This window comes from Grampus griseus (assembly GCF_964374135.1).
Source record: "Grampus griseus genome assembly, chromosome: 16".
Taxonomy (NCBI): domain Eukaryota; kingdom Metazoa; phylum Chordata; class Mammalia; order Artiodactyla; family Delphinidae; genus Grampus; species Grampus griseus.
The window spans coordinates 61,983,436-62,008,245 of record NC_139010.1 but is presented as its reverse complement, the minus strand read 5'-3'; the positions used below and the strand labels follow the sequence as shown (position 1 = coordinate 62,008,245).

General features: G+C 40.0%; 1 protein-coding gene across 1 annotated transcript in view; it reads left to right on the top strand.

Moving 5' to 3' along the window:
* CFAP43 (cilia and flagella associated protein 43) overlaps positions 1-24,810 on the top strand; it is a gene marked incomplete at both ends in the record, with an annotated part of 98,914 nt that overhangs the window by 37,998 nt on the left and 36,106 nt on the right. The window contains 10 exons of the mRNA XM_082673472.1: positions 3,450-3,598; positions 5,385-5,488; positions 8,897-9,037; positions 9,850-10,022; positions 11,159-11,308; positions 13,392-13,522; positions 15,466-15,613; positions 18,088-18,189; positions 18,950-19,027; positions 24,480-24,605. Coding sequence (XP_082529598.1) covers positions 3,450-3,598; positions 5,385-5,488; positions 8,897-9,037; positions 9,850-10,022; positions 11,159-11,308; positions 13,392-13,522; positions 15,466-15,613; positions 18,088-18,189; positions 18,950-19,027; positions 24,480-24,605 — 1,302 coding nt within the window. The remainder of the gene's footprint in view (positions 1-3,449; positions 3,599-5,384; positions 5,489-8,896; positions 9,038-9,849; positions 10,023-11,158; positions 11,309-13,391; positions 13,523-15,465; positions 15,614-18,087; positions 18,190-18,949; positions 19,028-24,479; positions 24,606-24,810) is intronic.

The window sequence follows — 24,810 nt, the reverse complement described above, 5'->3', positions numbered from 1 at the left end:
AATTAAAAAGTGGGGGTTATTGACTCAATCAACTATAAAGTATAGAGTTTGTCTGGGCTCAGCTGTGGCTTGATCTAGCAACTCAAATGATATTACCAAGGATCTTGTTTTCCTCTCTGTCTGTATACTATGTCTTTAGTTTCATCTTAGGCTTCATTTAGTGGTACCCAAATGCCACAGGTACCAATGTCACATCAGATCATCAGGGAAGAAAGCCTCCTACAGTGGGAGGAGGAAGAGAAAAGGTTTCTCCTTTTCAGAAGGCTTAGTAAATACCTCCTAATGTCTTAATAATAACCCTGAACTAATCACTGTAGACAGGGGGATGAGAAATGCTAACTGGCTTAAAGTCAGCCATGGAAATGGGAGTCAGATCTGTTCCACTCAGCCCTGAAAATAGGGGAGAGATGGTTTCTCAATGGATATTCAAGAAATTTTCCAGAAGGAAGGTGTGTTGATGCTGGGTGGCAAACCACAATTCCTTACCTAAACCTAACCCTAGCCTACCATAAGGTGATACCATTCTTTCCACCATGTTCATGGTGCATTTTACATAAAATAATATTTTAAAAAATATAAAAAGACCAAGAAACAGTGGTAATGCTATTTTTTCTTAAATTATCATTTTCTGTATTACACAGTTCTAGATGAGATATGGATCTTGGTAGGAGGAAGAGGAGTTACAATCCTTCTCTGTTATAAATTAAAATCTCAGTTATAATACAAGATGAAGCATCATACGTCACATAAGAGGATTACAAGATGCAAAAGGATGCAAGAGGATTATAAGATGCATAAAATTCAATGAGATAAAAAACTCATCCTAAAAAGTAAAGATAAAAATTCTTACCTGAAAGAATACGTGTAGATTCCATAATCTATGTGACAAGGTTTATATGTATTCATTTCTGTTAGAATTACTAGAACTAGAAAAATCTTAAAGCTCATCTGATCACACCTTTTACAGATGAGAGACATAGAGATGTTTAACAACCCACCCAAGGGTCTGTATAATCAGGACTTACCTTGCACTTCCTGGCTAAGGAGGGATATAGGTACCACCAAAAGGCCCTCTTTCTGCTTCAGATGTCTTCCCTTCCTCTGATCAGAGGGGAGAGATTCGTACGACTGTCACAGTTAATTAGACAATCCTTCTTTGAGCTTCAAACCAGGCATTGTACACTCATGTAGTTCAGCTCTTATTGGGGAGAGTCAGTGGTTTCTCCTTACTGGAGGATACTGCTGCCCCGTGGGGAAATGATAAGTGTATTGACCCAGCAGTGCTGAGGCCAGATCTCCCTGCCTGTGCTGGGGACTGTGCTCCCCATGAACATTTTAGGCAGTGGTCCTTAGAGAACCCTGCTCAGCGTCATGATGGCAGGATGCATGAACACTACTAGCTTCCCCTGATGGTGCCTGCTAGGGTAGCTACGACCCCTCCAAATATTGCTGTACATATTTAGCCTAGTCCACAATAGCCCTGGAATGGAGGGTAATTTCAACTGATTATTTTGAGGAAACACAGACACACAGACACACGTACACACACACACACACACACACACACACACACACACACACACACACACACACACACACACTGAGATCTCCCATAAAGGCTTTTAGCTAAAAAAACAAACCCTCACCACTTCGTTTCCAGTTTCATACTGAGATACCACTAAAGATTCAAACTGGTTAAGGCTTGGAAAATTCACTTTAAAAAACAAAATGAAAACCTGCTCAATGGGGAAACTGTGCATTCTAATGGGGCAGGACACCTGAGTTTTCCTCTGAGCTTTGTTACAAGCTATGGGATCCTGGGGCAAATTGCTACATTTTTCTTTGCCTCCGTTTTCTAGTCTGCAAAACAATGATCTCTTTAAGATCTTTTCTATTTCTAACATTCCATTATTTTATTCAAAACAAACTACAAAATGTAATTATGTTACCACCCCTTTCGAGTTGGGCCCCAGTAGGGGTCCTCTTCTCTGGTGTTGCCCGTGCCAATCGATTGAGACTGAGTTTGGTTCAGAAACAAAGTTTTATTCTTTGATCGGAGAACGGAGAGGTGGGAGCTCTCGCTCTAGAGCACAGGTTTTTGGGACGGGGGATGGGTGGGGATGCTCTATATGGTTCTCCTCATTGCGGGGACGGGGTGGGGGGTGGGGTTGGAGCTCTCGCGGCGCTAGTGCAGCTGTCCTGCTTTGGTTTCACATCCAAGTTCTGGGTGCAGTGTCTCTGCGCACTGCCTGCCACTGCCGCCATCTTGAATTGCGGTGTCATTGGCAGCGCTCCTCCACACGGCCACGGAGTCGAGGTGTCGCTTTCCTAGTCTGAAGTGCTGGGTGCAAGACTGCGGCACACAGCACCCTATAAGCAAGTGAAACTAGATGAAGCACAAAAGAAGAGGTTAGACCTTATCACCTAGATTCCATCTTATTTTTCCGGGGAAACCCAGTGGGCTTTGTCAGTGACAACTATAGAGGAATGAATCTGATTCCTTAAGTATCATGACAAAAAATTTATTCTCTTAGACATCATCTTCTGTAAATGATCGCGACATAAGCAGGAATCTGTGATGCATTTCTTTGGTGACAGGCCACATGGTCCAGTGATATATTGGGTTGGCCAAAAAGTTCTGTAACATCTTATGGAAAAACCCAAACAAACTTTTTGGCCAACTCAATAGTTATTTTCTTAAGTCTTCCTCGGTTATGCCAGCATCTCAGGATCTACCGTTATCCAGCAGTTGAATGCTGATTTTTAAAAATCGCTAACATTCTATAAAGATGTCCAAAAGATGCTAGGGATATATTTTAAATTTCTTATTTTATTTTTCATTATTATCAGGTATAATAATTTTGCAATCATTTAAGGATAGAAATGAAGCCATGGTTTAAAGTTCAAGCAATTTCCTTATATTTTTATCATTCTAATTTTAGGATAAAAGAGGATGATGTACAGATTGCTGTGACTTCTTATGCTATCGATTAGCTGAAGAATGTTGAGTGTATAATTTGTAATACCACACAACACTTGCCACTCTTCTTGTTCTGCAGGCTTTTCAAATAAACTGTAGAATTCTTATGTGAGGGAGAGCAGGTTTCATTTTCTGGCACAGTGAAGTTGAGCATCTGGGGGGTTATTTTATTTTATTTTATATTGAAGTGTAATTGATTTACAATACTGTGTTATTTTCAGGTGTACATCATAGTGATTCAGTATTTTTGCAGGTTATACTCCATTATAGGTTATTACAAGGTAGCAGGTATAATTCCCTGTGCTCTACAGTATACCCTTGTTGCTTATCTGTTTTATGTATAGTAGTTTGTGTCTGTTAATCCCATACCCCTAATTTGTCCCTCCCTCCTTGTCTCTTCCCTTTGGTAACCACAAGTTTGTTTTCCATATCTGTGAGTCTGTTTCTGTATGGCGTTTATTTTAAACAGGCAACAGTTCTGGCTTGCTCTCCCTCCTCCCTCTCTGCAGCCGTGGGGACCAAGGGTGGCTTTGTCCACTTCCTCGACATCCAGGACGTTGAATCCCCTCACTCAGTTCATAAGGCCTATCTCTCTGAATCGCCCGTGCAGCACCTCCTGTAAGTAATGCCTGCTTCTGGCAGCAACTTTGGCAGGCCTGTCTGTTGAGAATTCCAGTGAAGCCCTGATTTCTTTTAATTTTAAGTTTTACATGTATTGTTTTGAAAATTAATATACTGACTCAGTTCTACCTTCAAGAAGTACAGAGCAGTGTATGGTACAGTTTCCCACGCTTGTCCCTGAATACCCAGTTCTCCTCGCTGGAGGCAGCCTGTTACCAATTTCTCATGGATATATTTTATTCACAAGCAAGTAAAAAAAAAGTACTTCCTTTTAATTATATGAATACATATCAAGCACTTAGAGTGTGCCAAGCACTTCTGTTGTATTAACTTCATGAGATAGATATTCTTATTGTGTCCATTTTAGAGATAAGGAAGATGATGCACAAAGAATTTAAATAATAATTAATATTACACGCATAGTAAATGGCAAGTTTTAGGATTTGAACCGAGGCAATTGGGCTCCAGAGTCATTGCCTTGGCTCTTATGGGGCAGCAAACCATATACAATGTTCTGCACCTCAATTTTTTTTTTTTTTTTTCACTTAATGGTATGTCTTAGAGAAGGTCTTCTATCCACACATGAAGACCTTCCTCATTCTTTTTTACAGCTACATAGCATTCCATTCTATGGGTATACCATAATTTTTAAAAGACAGTATACTGATGGACATTTAGTTGATTTCCATTTTTTGTGTGTGTGTGTGTGCAGTACGCGGGCCTCTCACTGTTGTGGCCTCTCCCGTTGTGGAGCACAGGCTCCGGACGTGCAGGTTCAGTGGCCATGGCTCACGGGCCCAGCCGCTCCCCGGCATGTGGGATCTTCCCGGACCGGGGCACGAACCCGTGTCCCCTGCATCGGCAGGCGGACTCTCAACCACTGTGCCACCAGGGAAGCCCGATTTCACATTTTTTGAAGCAATACTTTTAAGAAGACAGCATAGAGCATTGGATTTAGATTCATGTTATTATTCTTTCTTTCGTTATATCATAATAGTATTAATAAGAAATGACATTTATGCCCTGCTTTACAGCTTGAGGTGCTGTCACACATTGTAGCTTATTGAGTGTGATATTTGCCCCACATTCAGAAAAGTATTATGCTTGTTCCTATTTCACAAGTGAGATAATTTAGGTTCAGAGAGGTTAAGGGAAGCATTTGCCCAAGATTACTCAACTAGTGCCGGGAGGAGCTGGGTTTCCACCATCTGTGTTGTTGCTACAAGCTCTGCTGCCTCTGGCTCAGTGGGGAAGGATCTGTAGTCTCCCTCCATTTACATCCTGCTCCTCTGTACTGTATTTTTTGGTGCTCCTTTTTCAGATCTTTCTCTCTTGCCCTAATTCGCATTTCCCACTTGTTCCAATTTGATGATAGGATAGAAACATTTCACTACATTCTTCCTCTTTCTGCCAGGATGGGTACTGAGAGGCATTGGAATGTTCTACTCATCACTACTTTGACAATTGCTTATGTCCACTTGAAATATTAAGAAAGCTTTACTGTCATATTTCATTTACTTATGATGAAATGGTTACCCATTTTTAGTGAATCTTCTTGACCATGTACTTATAAGTTGCAATTGGGAAACAGTATTAGCCTAGAATGTAATGATTATGTTTATATATAATCACTCGCCTTTTATAAGGTCTGATAATATTAAAAATCACAAACCATAAGAATAGCTGGTTTTGGATGCATCTCCATGCCGTCATTCAATAAAGTTGTTTACCATCTTATTAGTGAAACAAGTAGAATCTGATAATCAGATTTCTTCTTTTCTAGGTATGACCAGAGAGGAATATATCTATTAGTTGGAACATCAGAAGGACATGTCTTTGTTATCGATGCCAAACCCTCAAGCTTATTTCAGATTCTTGGATTCATAGGTACTTACGTAGAATGCTTATTAACTTAAAATATTGGTCACTTTATTCCAAAGAATTTAAAGTTGTGAAAATGGGGCTACGGTGAAACAATTACTTGTAGCATGTTTTCTAAAACAGAGATATTTAAATAACTGTTCAAAGTTACTTAAGAGAATTCCCACATCATATTTAGAGGTTTCGGTACATGTACTTGGTACATAGTTGATGGTAAATAAATCTTCTTGAATCAATTAATGAATTAATGAAATGGCTAAATGTTTCCAATGTTACTACAAAAGAACGCTGGGTTGGTTTATCCCTGAAATACTTTTTAAATAACATTTGGTCTCTATTTAATTAAGATATCCAAAGAAAGTTTTGTTCCATGCATCTTTAGAGTTTCCTCTTTAAACAAAATGACATCCAGCTTTTGCAGTAATGTGCATCCAAACGCCCAGGTAAACCACAGATTTGGTAGGTGAGATAGCGCTTAGGTGATAAATAATAAGAACTAATACTTTTCTTTCTGGCTTTACATACCAAATATGTATGTATATTTTAAAATCTATGTATTGATTTTTAAAAATTGAGTGCCTGCTAGGTGTAAGATGCTGAACCTAGGCTCTGTAGGAGCATCGAAAGGTCAAGGAGACAATTTAGTGGAAGAGTAATAGCAGAGATCTGTGTAGGCTCAGGGGAAGAAGCAATTAATTCTGCCATGTGTGAAGAAAGGAGTGGAAGTGATGGGGTGGCACAGAGGACTGGGGGAGAGTTTTCCAAAGACTTAAAGTAGTGGAGGATGGGGCTTGTTGGTATACTAGCTTGGGACAAAAGTTTGAGCAAAGGCACTTGGAATGGTAAGTAGTCTAGTGTAACAGGTAAATAAGAGTTTACTAGATGATGATCATGGTGAAAAAGTCTGAAAGAAAGTGGAGCACGCTGAACATCAATCCAAGGAGTCTGGACTTTGTTCTGTAGTTAATGACACATCATCAGATGTTTTCAAGATGGGACTGGTGTGATTTGACTTGGTTTTTAGAGGATGACTCTGGCATCACTGTGAAGGCTGGAGCAGAAAGACAAGAGAATGGAATAAAAAAGACGAGTTAGGAAACTGTAATATTACAGTAACTTAGGCAAGAAATGATATTAATCATAACAATAGCCAACATTTATTGAGGGATTCCTTGCCATGTGATAGCCAGTATTCTAAGTACTTGGCATGTGTTAATTCATTTAATTCTTACAGACAACTTTTATGAGGTAGAGGCTACTGTTATGCCCAATTTAAACATAAGACAATTGAGGTACAATGAGGTTATGTATTTGTTCTAAGCCTTGAAGGTAGGTGGTGGTGGAGCCGGGACTCAGACTCAGGAAGACCGGCTTCAGGGCTTGTGCTCTTTTCCACAATGTACGAGGCCATGCAGCAGTCATGGGAAGAGAAAGGAGGGGACAGCTCTGAGTGATGGAATTGGTAGGACTTGAAAATTGATTATATGTGAAAGGGAGTGATCAGCAATGACTCCAAAGTTTCTAACCTGGATGGTGGAAGTTTGTGCTGTCATCAATTGAAGTAAAAACTCAGGGAAGGGCTTCCCTGGTGGCGCAGTGGTTGAGAGTCCGCCTGCTGATTCAGGGGATATGGGTTCGTGCCCCAGTCCGGGAGGATCCCACATGCCGCAGAGCGGCTGGGCCCGTGAGCCATGGCTGCTGAGCCTGCGCGTCCGGAGCCTGTGCTCCGCAATGGGAGAGGCCACAACGGTGGGAGGCCCACGTACCGCAAAAACAAACAAACAAACAAACAAACAAAAAACCTCAGGGAAAAAGAAAGTTATGGAGGTAGAGGGATAGGGTGATAGCTCTGTAGAGTTGAAGCCAATAAACTCTTCATTTGGGAATCTTTACCATAAATTTGGAAATGAAGATTTGTAGTTCAAAGTTTAATGATAGAATTCTGATCTTGAAATCCTGGAAGCTGATGAGATAGATGGTTTAAGACAGAATTGAAGCAAATCCAATTGTTTAATGAGGTCAAACAGGTAACCTAAATATGTAAATTAGATGACATGGAATGTGGTAGGACCTATGGCTGACCTCGGAATGGGTACCAGTCCTGCCTAAATGTTACATTTTTCAACATATCTGGTCAGTCAGAGTGTGGGATGGGAAAAGCTACCTACTCTGAAGTTGTGGGCAGAGGAAGACAAGGCAGTGAAGAAAACTAAGGATGGGCCAGAGTAAAGACAGAACTGGGAGTCACCCACTCCAGGAAGAGCTTGAAGAAGGAAGGCTACGTGAAGGGGTGGATTGTGGCAGAAGTGTGAGTGGGGTGAGGGCTAGGATGAGGCAGTCAGTGTGTGAGCCCAGGGACAGCTACTCCTCTGGAACAGAGAGACAAAGAGGTTCAGGAGGGAGTGGAGGTCAGAAAAGGAAGTCAGTAAGTAGCAACTTCTGTTCTTAGAAGTTTGCAGTGGAGAAAAGAGAATTAGTAACTTCTAAAAGAGAATTAGAATTAGCAGGGTTGAAGGAAGGTCCTAATTTGAAGATAGGGGAGTCTTGAGGACTGAATAGGGGAAGCCATACAAGACACAAGAAAATTAAAAGAGATAATTGATAGCACATGGTGTAATAAGATATTAGAGGTGTGGGCTCAGAATCACAGATGGAAAGGGTTACATTTTGTTCCCACAAAAATGTTAAGAAATGAAGCAGGAAGATGGGTACAAACAGAGAGAAAATGTGAGATTCAGGATAAGAAAGTTGAGGTCAAGTTTGTGTCAGATGTTTTCTGTCTTCCTCGTTAAGTAAGAGGAAAGGTCATCCAGTGAACACCTGAGGGGAGGGGCTGAGATGGGGCCTGAGAAAGTGGACATATGCTGAACAGTCCCTGGGGAGAGTGGCAGTAGTGAATCTGGAGAGAATCCAAGGTGGGCCCCAAGCACCTTGCAGAGGTCAGATCACCTGGGTTTCTGGAGGACAAACTCACAAATGCACGTGTAATCCCACCACACCCGCAAAACCTTGACTACAGATGCAAAGAACACTGATGCCTGAGTTTATTCAGTATCGGGAATGGGCAGATGGCTGGAGGGTGCCAGAGCGTGCAAGAGGCCAGAGCGTGCAGCTGCTGCTGAGTGGGGTGGACATGGCAGACTCTGGAGGCCTCTCTGTCTGGAAAGAAGCTGAGTCCAACCGAGCTGGATTGAGTCTGCCAACCCAGACATCTACTGTGGAGAAGCCCCCATCTGTTCATCAAAAATGTTTCCATCACTTACGTTTAAAGGTCACTTAAATATCCAGTAAATAAATTTGGATCTAAAGATTTAGTGAAGGCAGTTCTATAGTGTGATATCTTACCTGGGAGTATAAAAGATTCTATAAACTTATCAATGATGACTTGTGGTGTTGATTTCCATTTTCTTTCAGAGGTGGGCAAAGGCATTTTACAAATATCCACAGTGTCTCCTTTGGAAACAGATATAGTAGAAGTGATGGTGCTTTCCCCACTTCCAGAAACAGGAAGAAGCAGGCTGGAAATATTTACTCTGCCTAAAATACTACCACAAGGTAAAGAAAAAAATGATCAACAAATTCTGTCCTGGGCATCCAGTTGAAGAGCTGCTATAGCTTTCCTTCTTTTTTTTTTTTTTTTTTCCTGGTGATAGCATTTTTTTTCCTTTTAACATGTGAAGAGGTTAAAATGGCCACCACCTTTTCTGTGTCTTACAAAATGAAATTGATGTGGCTGCTAAATAACGTGAAATGTGGACTTTCCTCTAGGTCCTGTCATTCATATGAATCTGTCTTATTATCAGAGAAAAAACAGGACCAACTGTCACTTTTGTCAAATTGATTTGTCATTTTGTGATGTCTCTTTTTTGTAACCTTAAATATACATAGTCAAATCAGATAGGTTACTGTGTAGTTACGTTCACTGATAAAATTATAAAGAAAGCTTTTGGGATAAAAAGGTCTGATAAAATAGACACTTTATTTTATCAATAGATAACAAATATATCTGGGTAGCTATTTTGCAAATATATAATTATAGAGTATAAAAGAGTCAAAAACCTCAAAGTACTTTTGTGTCTTAATTAAGACTCTAGACCATCATGAGTTTCTTTTAATGCTGTCTCTACTTAACTGATAAAATTAACCAAGGCTTTATAAAAGATATTTTACCCACTATTAATCATTTAATACTCAAGTATTTCTAATGGAGCCAAGTTGCTTTCCAATCATTTTTATCTCCTAATAGTTTCTGCATTAATTGAGCATTTAACTTTTTTATTTTGCTTTTCATAGTTTTCATAACAATTTTTTAAAAATAAAATCAATATATGGTGCAAGTGATTTCTCTTCTTCCCCAAATCTTATAGTTTCTGCAAGCTTTGCTGATGAACGAGGGAGGCTGAGAGATGCATTCATTCATAAGTTCGTGTATGAGATAGAGCATACTCTGTCCTCAGCTGTCTTGAACTTTCAAAGTAGCCGAATATATGGCTTCTGTAACCAAGTGCCATACATCTGCAGCTATCTTCTTCCTGAAAAAGTATGCCAAAACTTAAGCGGGCTATCATTTTTCTTAGCCGTCAAGATTGACACATCGTATCGATTAGATGTGATCCATGCTTTAACACTCTAGTCCAGTTAACAAATGTCTTTATTATAGTAACATAATTTCTTTGAATTAGATATATGTTAGCATGATTTGTTAATTCATCATAAAATACATTTGAGCAGCCTCACACTTACAACATCATACTTGTCAGATAAAAGTGCAGACGACATGATATCAGTTTAGTGCCTTTCAAAACTATTTTTTAAAAATCTATCATTAGAAAATCTATTCCACAGGTGTCAGCAGCTACAGGGTTGATGATTTTGGGTGGAACTTTGTACCTGAGTCCTAAAGAAAATTGCACAAAATACCTAAACTATGTTTCTGGCATCCTTTCATCATACTCTCTTCAAACTTCTCCCATACTGTGTCATTTCCTGCTACATATACTGACCCAGGTTATCTATCACCCTTGCTTTTCTAAATCCTTCAATCAAAGGGCTTCTCTCCCAGAGTAGACAATGTCAGCAAGGTCTGAGACAAAGACATTCAGAGACGGAAGAAATGGTTTATCATAAGGAGGATTCAAGAGAAGCTTCCTGGTGGAAGTAATATTTGCACTGGACTTTGAAGAATAAGTCAGATTTAGACATGAGAAATATTGCGTGCAATCTTGGCAGGGAGGTGGGGTTCCTTATATAGGGAGGGGGGCCAAATTGGTGGGGATGGGTTGGGGAAGGGCATTCCAGACAAAAGTCACAACACATGCAGAGGTTTGAAGGTGGGCATACATGAGAAACATGGGGGGAAATTGACTCATTTATTTTGACTTGAGCACAAGGGTGTATGAAATGGATTAGTGAGAAATAAAGATTGTCAGTTGTAGGCTGGGATTTTTAATGGTAGCTAACATGCAAAGAAGACTTTTCTTAGTTGGCCAAAATGAACTTCTACTTGCAATCAGAGATGGAAAATGTGGTGCAAATACAGGTGCCCACTTTATCATGTATCAGTTTATTTCTAATGACAGTGTTTTTGGCTTTGAATCTGACTCGATATGCTCAACTGCAAACCCCAAGGTACCACTGCCCTGGGCTTTTCTATAATGTGGTCATTTCCTTTGGCAGGAGCATAGTGGTATTTGCATTCTTAAGTCATACCAAAAAGTACAAAGCAAGCAATATGGACCTGGAATGCTCTCTCTGTCTCCACATGGATTGTGGCTCATAACAATAGCTAAATGTGGAATTCTGTGTATCCGAGATATTCATACTTTGGTAAACTCCTTTTTCTTTTTTTCCAGTTATGGGATGTGTGTCTTGATCTCATATAAGGAACAAAAGCTCTTACAATAGGAATTAGAACTCTTAAGTAAATTGGCTCACAACTTATTTAAATTGACTCACAACTTATTTAGCTCTAATGGTGTTATTGATTCCAACACTGGGTGTATTTATGTGCTAAGGTTTGAGTCTCTAAGGGAGGAAATGCCAACAAATAGACTGAGACCTTGCAAAGAAGGAACATGGGGCTGGGATACAGTAGGTGAGCTCCAGCCCAGCTCCATCACCACTTACTGTGTGTCTTGGAAACTCACTGAGCCTCACTGAGCTTCAGCTGCTCCTCTGCAATTTTAGGGAAGCCTTGCTTGCTCTCACCCTGTGGGATTCTGGTGAGAGCTGGTGAGAGGGTACATGCAAAACTTCTTTGGAAATAGTGAATTGCTGTGCAAACCTAGGGTTGATTACGGCTAGCTCCCTGGCCTGGAGGGCCTCTAGGCTTGTTGCTGCCACACCGCCACCTGACTCTTCATGTGATGCTAGAAGAGCATAAGGGAGAAGGGTGTGGCCCTTACTGAGTCCTCCCCTATCACTTGCAGACCTTGATGTCACCAGTACCACTACCATTTCTGATTTCCATTTTTCTCAGATCTCTGAAAAAATGAAAATAGTTTCTTCTCCCAAAAGAGTGAAAGATCCTTTTCTAGGTTTTGAGACCGAGTAGTACTGGTTATCAATTTAATTTAATTCGGTCAGTTATTTTTACCCAGGGATCTACCCCACACACCCAAAGCCTCACAATCACCCCACATGCCACTCTCCCATGGGGCCACAGGTAAACTGGGCCCTGGCTGTGCATATCCAGCTCTCCTTGCTCACTTGTGCAAGAAAGCATATTTGGAATATAGTTGGGCAAAAGTGATATTATTATTATATAGGAAAAATCTTAAATCTCTTAGAAATTATTTTTAGGTGAACAATGTGCAAACTCTGCTACATTGTCTCTTATTCAAATGATTTGTAAATGTACGCTACAACTGATAGTGGCAAGACGTCAGAGTTTTTCTGGGTGAGCCTATGCAAAGTACCTCATAGAGGAGGTTATTCATGGCAGTACTGTTTGTAAAAGCAACCTAATGTCCATCATCAGAGGACTGGATAAATAAATAATGGTACATAAACAGTATATAAATAAAGTATGGAATATTATGCTGTAATACAGAATGAGGAAATCTTTATGAAACGGTATGGAAAGAATCCCAAGATATATTGCTAAGGAGGAAAGGCAAGGTGTGTAATATACGTATTATGTTACAATTTATGTGAAAAATTGTTTGTATAAATATTTGTTTATGTACATTAAAAAAACTCTGAAAGGATGTTGGAGGAACTAATAATATTGATTGCCTTTGGGAGGTGTTGGGGAATGGGGGCAGGAAGGAGATTTCACTGCATACTCTTTTATAGTTTTTTAATTTTGAAACATTTGAATGTATTGCCTATTCAAAAAACTAAAAAATTTTAAAGGCATCATGGTTGATAACTAGTGTGACAAAGAAATCTCAGTTTTTAGTCAAAGAGTTTAAACCATTGCACTGTGTACCAATTAGTGATTTGTTTGGGTTCTAATGAAACTGGTTTAATTGGCATCCTCTGTCATTCTTCACAGAGCCCATCACCTTCTCTCATCACACTCAGCCTCTCTGCACATAAAGGGAACTTGCCTAAAATCCTTGAAGGCATCTGAATTTGCCCGCACTGCTTGCTCAAGGCCCCTTCTCGTAGTCTTCAGCAAGTCCATTCACCTCTCTGTCTGATTTTCCTATTATAAATTGATGATAATAATCCCTCTTCTTCCATATTACACAGAAGGGAGAACAAACCAGTACTGGTGACTGTATTTTGTACTAGGAATTTTCAGTGCTATGAATTATTAAGAGGCTACTCCATACCAGCTAAAATGCTGTTGACAAATAGAAAAAGGTTTATCCACGAGCAAAAGTGCACGTAACCCCCTTAGAAAAACCATGTGGTAGAATCGCATTTGTAATTTCTGCACTTTGTTCCTAAAACTATTAAGGAAACATTTGTTCAGTGTCGGAGTCATTCTCACCAGGGGCATGGAATTCAGTCAGTGAGAATTTCAATGGATGGACAAAGCATTCTGGTGAATGGGAAGCATGACGGCACCCTTGTTAACCTGAAATGGAGGTAAGTACAGTATACAATAAGCAACCTCACATGATACGGTGTTTTAAAATAAAGATGTTGTTATTATTTAGGTAATAGCAAGGCCAACACAACAGGAGACAACTGCCATTGAAAAGATTGTTATACTAATCATCCCAAGAGGAGGGGGTGCTATGGGAGTGCCACATGGGGAAGCACCAGGGAGGGTAAGGAGGCAGAGGGAGCAGGGAAATGTGGGCAAGTGTCTTCAATATGGTTTCTATGGCAAGGAGCGGGAAGGTTTGGGATTGACTAGTTTGGATAATTTAATTGGGCTCTGGGCCATAGGGGCTGCGGCTAGTTTTCTGGTACTTGACCCAGGGATGATTAGGATAGAAATAGTGGTCCCAAGTGTGAAAGCCCAATAGAGGATTTGGTTGGGGATGTGGGCTCTGAGTTGGTGGGTTTGCATTTGAAAGGTGAGCTCCAGATGAGTTGTTTACCATCTCTATGAATTGCTGGTCCTGGGAGGGGCATTTCCTCCAAGGTTATTAGCAAGACCCCAGATGTCAAAGCATCAAAATACAAAAAATAAAAAGACCCAGTTAAGACCTATGAAGTGACCAGTCCTCCCTTTCATAAAATCTGTTGGAGGAGCACAAGGAATGAGGACAATTCTGAACAGTAGATCATTTTTATAACTCCTATTTATCTCTAAAAAACCTGACATAGGTATGTATGTATCTGTAAACACATACACGTTTACTTTCCTAATTAGACTTTGCCTAGACAATATTAAATTATTTAGACTTTGCTTAGACTAAAATTAAAATCCTAAATAAACAAATATTAGCCAAGCATACAGATAATGGCCAGGGCATAGAGAACATGAAGGTGACACCCTGGACTTGAAATGTTACCTTGTTTGATCTGCCGATGCACGTCACTAGTCAATGCTCAATTCATTTCCACAAAAATTTCACGGTGCCTCCTGTGAGCAAAACAATAATAAAACATGGCGTATCTCAGTGACACTGTGAAATGTTACATATTATGGAGATTCTATATCATAGCAATTTTGGTCACCACTTATTTCAAAGACCCATTTGACGACTGACTGTATCATCATGCCCATTTTATACGTGGAATCCTGAATAAAATGCTAACCTGTATCTCACTATATAAATCCTAATGCATTCTTTGTAGTAAGGGATCACATAGCATCTCAGGCAACAGCAAACATGTGCTGGAGCCCTATTTATGGCAGTGAGGACATTTCCATCCATTGGCAGTTAATCTCATGGACCTCTGACTCAAAAACCGTTGAGTTTGAAAACTTGGTCCAGCACTGGTGACCTTAGGCATCTGACAATCCCTCTAAATCATCTATAACCATGTTATTCAAGGTGGAATCTGCAGCACCTGTGAGCTTGTTAGAAATGCATATTCTTGGGCCTCATCCAGACTTTTCGAATCAAAATCTCTATGGGTGGGGCCCAGGAATCTGTTATAACAAACCCTCCAGGCCATGCTGATGTGCCTGAAGTTTGAAATGCCCTGGTGTATTGAGTGGAAGTAATAATACTTTCCTGAGTGTGGGGTGGGGGCTATGAGGACTGAATTTGGTAATGTGGTTATATATGTGAAGCAGTACAGCACCTACTATCTCTGAGGGTTCAACCAGAGCAGTGGCTCTTCTGCGCAATGACCGGGGCAGATGGGTACAGAGGGCATGTAGGGTAAGGGTATGGGGACAGTGTGAAGAGAGATGACCCCAGGGAGGTCAAGAAGTTTGTCATGTTCTGGAGCCCATGAAAGTACTGTCCTTGAAGAAGCAGAGTCCTAATATCTACAGGGCACTGCAGAGAACTGTCCACATATTTCTTTGCATAGAAATGGTTAGGTATCTGGAAATAATACTGCTAAATGTGTCTTTTTCAAATTGTGATTTTGTAGCCTATGTGTTTTCTTTTTTATTAATACAGGCAGTTTGGAGGAAACTTAGCCAATGAAATTCTTGAATATAGCCAGCAACTTTCAACTTACCTGGAGAACACCATGGATGAGGAGAATGATTATTTAAGTATAGCAAAAAAAGATTCCTTGGATTTGGGATCAGAACCTGAACATGCAGTTGAGTTTCACTATAGTTTTCTTTCTCCTTCCTTCCTCCCTCCCTCCTTTCTTTCCTTCTTTTTTTTTAAATTTTATTTATTTATTGATTGATTTTGGCCATGTTTGGTCTTCGTTGCTGCGTGCAGACGGGCTTTCTCTAGTTGTGGTGAGCAGGGGCAACTATTCCTTGTGGTGCACGGGCTTCTCATTGCGGTGACTTCTCTTGTAGCAGAGCATGGGCTCTAGGTGTGCAGGTTCAGGAGTTGTGGCATGCGGGCTCAGTAGTTGTGGCTCGCGGGCTCTAGAACACAGGCTCAATAGTTGTGGCGCAGAGGCTTAGTTGCTCCGTGGCATGTGGAATCTTCCCAGACCAGAGCTTGAACCCCTGTCCCCTGCATTGGCAGGCAGATTCTTAACCACTGCACCACCAGGGAAGTCCCTGTTTCCTTCTTTTTTTTCTTCCTTCCTTCCTTCCTAAATCAGATATCAGTTTTCAGTTTGTGGTTTTCTTTGAGCAGATATTTTAGTAATGTTCCTCATTATCCAGCTACCTCATGATTTTCAAAAAGAGCATGCACTACATTTAAGAGAAAATATTCAGCCTTTCTCAACACAAATATCACATTTCAGATCTCATTTAAACCATAGTACAAGATCTGTCTGGGCTTGCTTTAAAAAACAAATCTACTACAATTCTGGCGCTTGTTCAAACTAGTCTCTCTATACTTTTACATCACATACATTATTTAGGATGTGTCTAGCCAGAGGACATTTATTCACTCAATCATTTAACAAATATTTATCGAGTGCCTACAAAGTGCTGGACTCTGGGGGATACAGGCATGAAAAGATAGGAAAAGTTTCTGCTTTCATGGAGCTTGCATGCTAATTGGGGGTTGGGTGTGAGCAGAGAGAGATAGATAAATAATCAAATAAATAAGAAAAAAATAGGTAGTAACAAGATCTATTTTGTTACCAAATAATCTATTTTTGTTACCAAACCAAATAAAATGGTTTGGTGTGATAGTGTTTGGCTGGAATAGCCCCTCCACGGAGAAAGGCTGTGATCTGACTTAAAAGAAATGTGCCAATATGTGGGGCAGGGGCAAGCACTCAGGGCAGAGGGAGAAAGAGCTTGGCACGTTTGAAGACCTAAAAAAGGCCTGTGCAGCTGAAGTGAGCAAGGGAGAGAGTGGTAGGGGATAAGGTCCTGGAGGTGGGAAAGAAGGGCTTTGTAAAGCAGGTAGCATTTGGACATAATTTTACGTGTAATGAGAACCTATTAAAGTGTTCTGAGCAGAGGATTTACAAGATCTTATTTACGTTTTTGAAATGATTACTTCCGCTGTGTGGAGAATGATTCCTGTAGAGCACAAGAGTAGAAGCAGAGAAGGAGTTAGAAGGCTTAGGTACCAGTGATAGAGGTGCAAGAGTGTTGTGGAGAGGTGGTAGTTTCCAGGCAGTTTGCAGAGGTAGAGCTGACAGAACTTCTGATGAATTGGACATAGAGGGAAAGGGAAAGAAAGGACTCAAGGATGACTCCTAGATATTTTACTTGAAGAACTATGTAGGAGAAGGTACCATTCACAGAGAAGGGGAAGACTGTGGGGAGAGGAGCCACTGTGGGGAGAAAGAAGGGGATCTAAAATCAGTTCCCTGGACTGAGCATGAGAATACTGTTAGACATCCAAGTGAGATACCAAGTACGCTATTGTGTAGATGTTCTGGGGAGAGTCCAGGACTCGAGATGTTGATTTGAGAGTCAGGGGCATATGAATGGAATTTAAAGCCATAAAACTGAGTAAGATCATCATGGAAGAGTGGATGGTGAGAAACAGAAGGGGACCAAGATAGAGCAACTTCTAGAACTCCAGGAGAAGAATTCAGGGAGGCGAAGGAGATTGAGAAGGGGCAGCCAGTGAGGTTGCAGGAGAACCAGCAGAGTGTGACGTTCCAAACTCTTTCAAGATTTTTTGCTGCAAAGGGAGCACAGAAATAGGGTGGCAGCTAAAGGGGAAGGTGGTGGTCAGTGGAGAGTAGATTTCCCGGGACAGGAGGTTCCAGAGCATGTTTAGATACTGTAGGGAAAGATTCAGTAGAAGGCAGAAATGGATGATGCAGAAGGGTGATGGAAATTTTTTTAAGTGCAGAGGCTTCAAGAAGGAGGAAAAGATTAAGATCCTAAGCACAAATGGTGGGGCAGGCCTTGATAGGCAGCAGCATTTGGTCTACAGTAACAGGAAGAAGGCCAAGAGTGATCTGGTGAACGTGTGACCTGTCTGATCATTGCTGCTTTCTCAGTGAAAAGTGTGGCTGATATAAGCACAGAATGGAAGGAATAAAATTAGCTAAACATTACATCTTGAGCAGGCAAAATGTTTGGTAGTATATTTTAAAATGCAACAAGTGAAGAGGGATTCAAAGCAATTAAAGTAGGGTAGGAGGAGAGCTTGATGAATTTTTAATTTAAGATATGTCTGTCTTCTTCTAAGATAAATGAGAATGTGAGGTTAAGCGATGACTCATTACAAGAGGAATTAGTCAAAGTTGATACTACGGTGGAAATTCCCTGGATACAACAAAAAAACCAAGAGGTATTTATAAAACATGAGAGAAGTTTGAAATAATGCTTTGTAGGGGTGCCAAATAGATTAGTTTCCTGTGAAACCCCTTGGAAAGTTAGAAAGTGGAAAGAGATACTACTTGGCAGACCATTACATCGTATAAGTGTACCTTCCCTGAAAGCAGGCAAACACACTAAACACGGCCCAGTGTTTTAGATAAAGTTATGTGAGCTTTAAGTGCTGTACTTAGGCTAATACGAAACCCGAGAAAAGTGTCCACGTAGGCCAAAGCAAAGAATGAACTAACATACCTCATGCTGAGGTACATTTGGGGGGATGCTGCAAGGTAGCCTTAAATAAAAGGGGTGGGCCCGCAACAGAAGAGACATTGTGGCTTCTGATGTGCAGAAAGGTGACATAGGTGGCAGCCTGTGTCTGGATTTAGCTTGCTTATCTAGTCTCGCTCAAGTTCCCAATAAAATAGCAGACTAGTTTTCTGTTAGCAACTGTTCTTTAATTTTTCACTAAATTATTTTCTTTCTGTTGGCCTTATCATTGACCTCAGTTCCTCAGTTGCTTCAGTGGCCACTTACATAGTAGCAATTTAGATTTAAGCAAAGTATTGCAGTGGTATTATTTCATGTACACTTTATATTATTAGTCTTTAATTTTTTTCCTTATTTCTGTTTCTAGGGAAGTGCTATCTATGTATCTAAGTATGTATATATGTACCTATCATCTCGCTATCGTCCCTGTTGCTTGTTTAAATGATGTACTTTCTCCATTCCAGGCCATCAAAAACGAGGTTAAACTGTTTTCCAACAAAAGGAAAGAGATAAAAAGAGGAATCAAAGCACTTGCTAAAACTGTAAGTGTTGCGATTCCATAGACTAATACATTTGGCTCTCGGTCTAAAATTACATTTTGAACTTTATTTTGTTCAACCCAGCATGAGACACTACACCCCATTTTTTTCTCTGCCTGTAAGCTTAGTTTTCTTGGGCACTTTAATAGGGTATAATTTTTATCATACCATACAACATATAAACAGTGGTTTTCTTCCTGTCTTCCCCAAATACTGTCTTTAATACTTCTTTTTGTCAAAGTTATACATTTACATTTTTACAAATTAAATAATACAGAGTTACATAATTAAAAATAATGTTTTTGGGGCTTCCCTGGTAGCACAGTGGTTAAGAACCCGCCTGCCAGTGCAGGGGACACGGGTTCGAGCCCTGGTCTGGGAAGATCCCACATGCTGCGGAGTAACTAAGCCCGTGCACCACAACTACTGAGCCTGCGCTCTAGAGCCCGCGAGCCACAACTACTGAAGCCCGTGTGCCTAGAGCCCGTGCTCCGCAACAAGAGAAGCCACCGCAGTGAGAAGCCTGCGCACTGCAACGAAGAGCAGCCCCTGCTCGCCGCAACTAGAGAAAGCCCGTGCACAGCCACAAGACCCAATGCAACCAAAAATAAATAATAAATTTTAAAAAATGTTTTTTCTAGCAGCACCTGCTCTACTTTTCTTCACTATGATTCCTGCAGTCCTGAGGTAAATGTTTTCAGTTCTTTCAGCCTTTTTGTTTGGATATTTACCTCCATCTTTGTAATGGTCTTAATACTGCTATTTCTTGGTATTTCTGTTTTGACACTCGCTGTGGGCTTTCTGGTGTGGAAGAGGAGTACTCAGGTTCTTTTACACCCTCCACCACTACTGTACGCACATAAATCAATGCTCAGTAGGTACACTGTTATAGTTATATATATATTCTTCAGAGCTGAGCCACATGGTATATTATGACTACATTTCCATTTTTACAACTTTATTTTTCCTGGAATTAGCAATTGCCTTTGTTTTAGATTAAGCCTTTCTATTCAGACTCTCTCAAAATGCTAGATACCTGAGGTAATCAATCTGTCAGTGAATTTTTGTGTGTGTGTGTGAGACCTCCCTTCTAGAGCTTTCTATGTTCCAGCACTAATCTACGCACCTTGCTCTCTAGACCAGGCACACAGCTGCTGTTCTAGGGACTTCTCTTGTCCATCTTCCTGGGAAATTGTCTCACCTGCCTCCTGAGTTAGAGCCCCTGTTTCCAGAGTCCTGTGTGTTTTTCTTTGTCTTCTTGGTGTGCATCTTCCAGTAGCTTTCTAAGCAGGACTGCTGTGCAGGCCCATACTTGGGAACATCATTTATCATGCAGCTGTGCTAGTGTCATTCAAATGTAATACAGTGTGAGTGGTGCCTGCCCCCTAGAGGTGTACAATGCTTTGACTCTGTTCTTGAGAAAGGGTACATAGGAGGTACATTTTTTGAGACGTGGTTTTTCTCAAATACAATGGTTTACCCTCAGAATTTTGAAGACTTGCTCCATTGTCTTTTAGCTTTCAGTGTTTGCTTTAGAGAATTCAATACATTTTTTTTTTTTTTTTTTTTTTGCGGTACACGGGCCTCTCACTGTTGTGGCCTCTCCCATTGCAGAGCACAGGCTCCGGACGCGCAGGCTCAGCAGCCATGGCTCATGGGCCCAGCTGCTCCGCGGCATGTGGGATCTTCCCGGACCGGGCCACGAACCCGTGTCCCCTCCATCAGCAGGCGGAATCTCAACCACTGCGCCACCAGGGAAGCCCTCAATATCTTTTTGATTCCCAGTTCTCTAGGTAACCAGATTTTTATCTCTGGAAACTTACAGGATCATTTCTTTTTCTCTGGTGTTTGGAAATTTTACAATATGCACCTTCATACCTTTGATGGATACTCTTGATTTGCTGGTGCAGACTGGAATTACTCTTCACCCTTTTTCACCCTGCTCCTAGCCCCAAGAGGCTGGCCTCTGTGGATGGCATCAGTGAGCTCTTTTGCCTCTGTCTTCTGTTTGGGTTTAGACAGTGAGTGGCATCAGCAGATGATCAAGGGTCAGGAGAAGACAAGGTCAGTGTCTTTATTTCTCCAGTTTCCTCTCTGTGATGTTATGAGTTGGCAGTGACTGCTAGCCCTCTTCTACAGCTACTGATCTCCCCAGGTTCTAGTAACCACTTCCCATCCTTGCTTTTCAGACCTGGGAGTGGTGATAGCTTCCCGTGGTTGCTAGCTTGAGATGCTTTATCATGCCTTGCTGATTTCCCTTACCATGCCAAATCTGTTTTAAAGGTCCCTCTCCCCATTTATGCCATTTGAGTGTGTCATTCTGTTTCATACCAGGACCCTAGCTTGTTTGGGCTTTCTTGTCTCCTTCATGTGCTAGGCACTGGAGCACTTTTAACAAGAAACCTTTCTCTTTCAGGTCTGGGAAATGTTCTTTAATTATTTCTTTGGTAATTTCCTCCCCTTAATTTTTGTTTTCCTGATTACTAATGAGGCTGAACATCTTTTCATAACTCTGAAGACTGAATTTCCTCTTCTATAAATTCCCTGTTCATGTCCTTTGCCAATATTTCTATCGGGTTGCTGGTCTTTTTCTTGTTGATTGTAGAAGTTCTTTATTTTTATTTTTAACTTATATTTCTTTATAATAATTAGCGTTAGCTAAGCTGTGGTAACAAACAAACTCCAAAAATATAATGGCATAGGGATGAGAAGTTTATTTCTTTCCTATATAATAATTCTGGGTAGGTGTTCAGGTCAGCAGCTGCTCTGTTCCATGCAGTCATTCAGAGACCCAAGCTGACAGAGACTCTGCTGTCTCTAGCACATGGCTTCTAAGGTTGCCTTGCTTGATCTCATCCCACTCAGCTGGAACAGGAAAAGAGCACGGAGGCGTGCACTGGGCAAATCTGGAGGTAGCCCTTATTATTAGGTTGCACCACATGAGATTGCTGTTTTATATGGTTCAGCCCAATATACTACAAATATTTTCTGTTTTGTCTCAACTTTTATACTGTGCCTTTTAATTTATTTTTTATATGTATTTTTTATATAAATTTATTTATTTTATTTATTTTGGCTGCGTTGGGTCTTTGTTGCTGTGCGCAGGCTTTCTCTAGTTGCGGCGAGCTGGGGCTGCTCTTCATTGTGGTGCGCAGGCTTCTCATCGCGGTGGTTTCTCTTGTTGTGGAGCACAGGCTCTAGGCGCACAGACTTCAGTAGTTGTGGCAGGCAGGCTCAGTAGCTGTGGCTCACAGGCTCAGTTGCTCCGTGACATGTGGGATCCTCCCGGACCAGGGCTCAAACCCATGTCCCCTGCACTGGCAGGCGGATTCTTAACCACTGCGCCACCAGGGAAGTCCCTATACTGTACCTTTTTAAATGCAAAAGTTTAAAATTATTATCCGAGTGCATTGATCATTTATAGCTTTTACTTTATGTGCATGATTTTTAAAGGCTTCCAAATCTCACGTATTTTCTCCTGATACTCCTTTATTTCACCTGTAATTTACTTTTGTGAGTGGATATGAGGTATAGATCTAACTTTATTTTTTCAAGTAAGTAGCACACTTCACCAATGCTTTTTATTGAATATACCATCCTTTTCCCGCTGATCTGCAGTGCCTCCTTCATCAATCCCTGGATTCCCATGAATACGGAATTATTTCTAGACACTCTATGTTCTGATATTGAGCATGGATCTTTTCCTTAGCCAATTCCAAACTATTTTAATTGCTATAGCTTTATAAAATATTTTTATATCTTGAAAGTAATTCTCCCTTCGCTCTTCACTTTCAGAAAATGTTGGCCTCTTTAGGCACACTTACTTTTTCATCTGAATTTTAAGGTTAGCTTGTTGAGCTCTGTAAAAATCTCTGATTTGATTTTAATTGAGAATAACTGCTTACAGTGTGATTTGGTGAAGAATTTATTTGCCATCTCTGAAATTTAATACATATATATAGTATATATTTATAAAATACATAAATATTATATATTACATATAAATAAATATATATCTTTATTCAAATTTTTAACAAGTTCTTTAGTGAAGTTTTATAGTCTAAAAGTGACTTTGTATACATCTCTTATGAGGTCTTTTGTGAGTGGAATATTTTCTATAACATTTTCTAATTGGATACTACTGGATATGAATGTTACTAATTTTATATATGACCACCTTGCTGAATTCTCTTTTTTTTTGCTCTGTGCTTTTTCATTATTTTTTTTTTACATCTTTATTGGAGTATAATTGCTTTACAATGGTGTGTTAGTTTCTGCTTTATAACAAAGTGAATCAGTTATATATATATATACATATGTTCCCATATCTCTTCCCTCTTGTGTCTCCCTCCCTCCCACCCTCCCTATCCCACCCCTCCAGGCAGTCACAAAGCACCGAGCTGATCTCCCTTGATCTCCCTGTGCTATGCGGCTGCTTCCCACTAGCTATCTATTTTACATTTGGTAGTATATATAAGTCCATGCCACCCTCTCACTCTTTATAATTGAAATTCCCTATTATAATTTCACTATACCAGTTCAGCAAGCTTGGGAAGAAGAAGTGTAGGAGATCTGACTTCAGCAGGTATTCCATTCTACCTTTTGCTGAGCTCTGTCCTGGGGACCCATGGGGCCATGATGCATCATTCAGATCCAACTGATTTTCATCCTTCAGACTTTACAGTTTCCATGCTATTGAAGAATCCTTTTCTTCCCCCTCTTAATTGCAGTGTTGGATTTATTGATTTATTATACACTTTTTTTCCTCTTAATTTTATGGATTGGGGCAAGAAAGGAAGATTGTAAAGCCCATTCTCAGTCAATTTTGAAACTGAAGTCCTCATTTTTTTCTCTCATGTTGTCTTTGTTTTTTTTGTTTATTTGTAAGGGCTCTTTATATTTTGAAGATATTAATATTTTGTCATATATGTTGTAACGTGTGCTCTATGTCACTGAATTTTTTTGAAGCTATAAACTTTTAAAGATATTTTTATTACAGAAATGTTCAAATATATATAAAAGTGGAGGGAAAAATAATATAATAAATCTAATCACCAATATTTTTGCCTCTATACACCATCCACTATCCTCTCCCGTGCTTGTTTGGAAAAAAACCCCAGATGTCATATCATTTCACCTTTAATTATTTAAGTATATGTGTCTAAAAGATAAGAACTCTGAAAATACATAATAATACTACTACTAGCACAGCTAAATATCAGTAATTCCTTAATATCATTACATATTTTTGTTGTTTTTAGATAAATGAGCTTTTATGGATTAAACCTTAAAACCTAAATAAGCCTATTACCTAATTCTTTATTTGATAGTTACATTTAGATAAACAGAATATCTATTTTTTTTTTATTGGTTGCTGTCTCAAGAGACTCGGAAAACCATCCCTTTAAAGTTTAATTCTTTGCTTGTCTCCATCCTTTACTATTGGAAAATTCAGATTCTGGACATGATGGAAGAAAATGAAGCAGTAGATAATATTGCAAAATTAGAGCAACAAGAATTTGGCCTGGATCTTGAAGAACTGGAAAGACTCCACAATGAAAGTGAGGAAGAAGTGGCAAAGGTATGGAAAAATCTGATTTAAGCACCATAAAGATTTAATAAAGAAAGTAAAAAGAAAATAGGAAGGAGAACTTTTCTAGGATAATGCAAATAAAACAAACTTTTTCTAGAGTGATGTGAATACAGCAAATTTAGTGCATACAAATGGAACGAGTCAGAGAATTATTGAATTTGGGAGTCAGGGGAAAGAAGAACATCTAGACCAG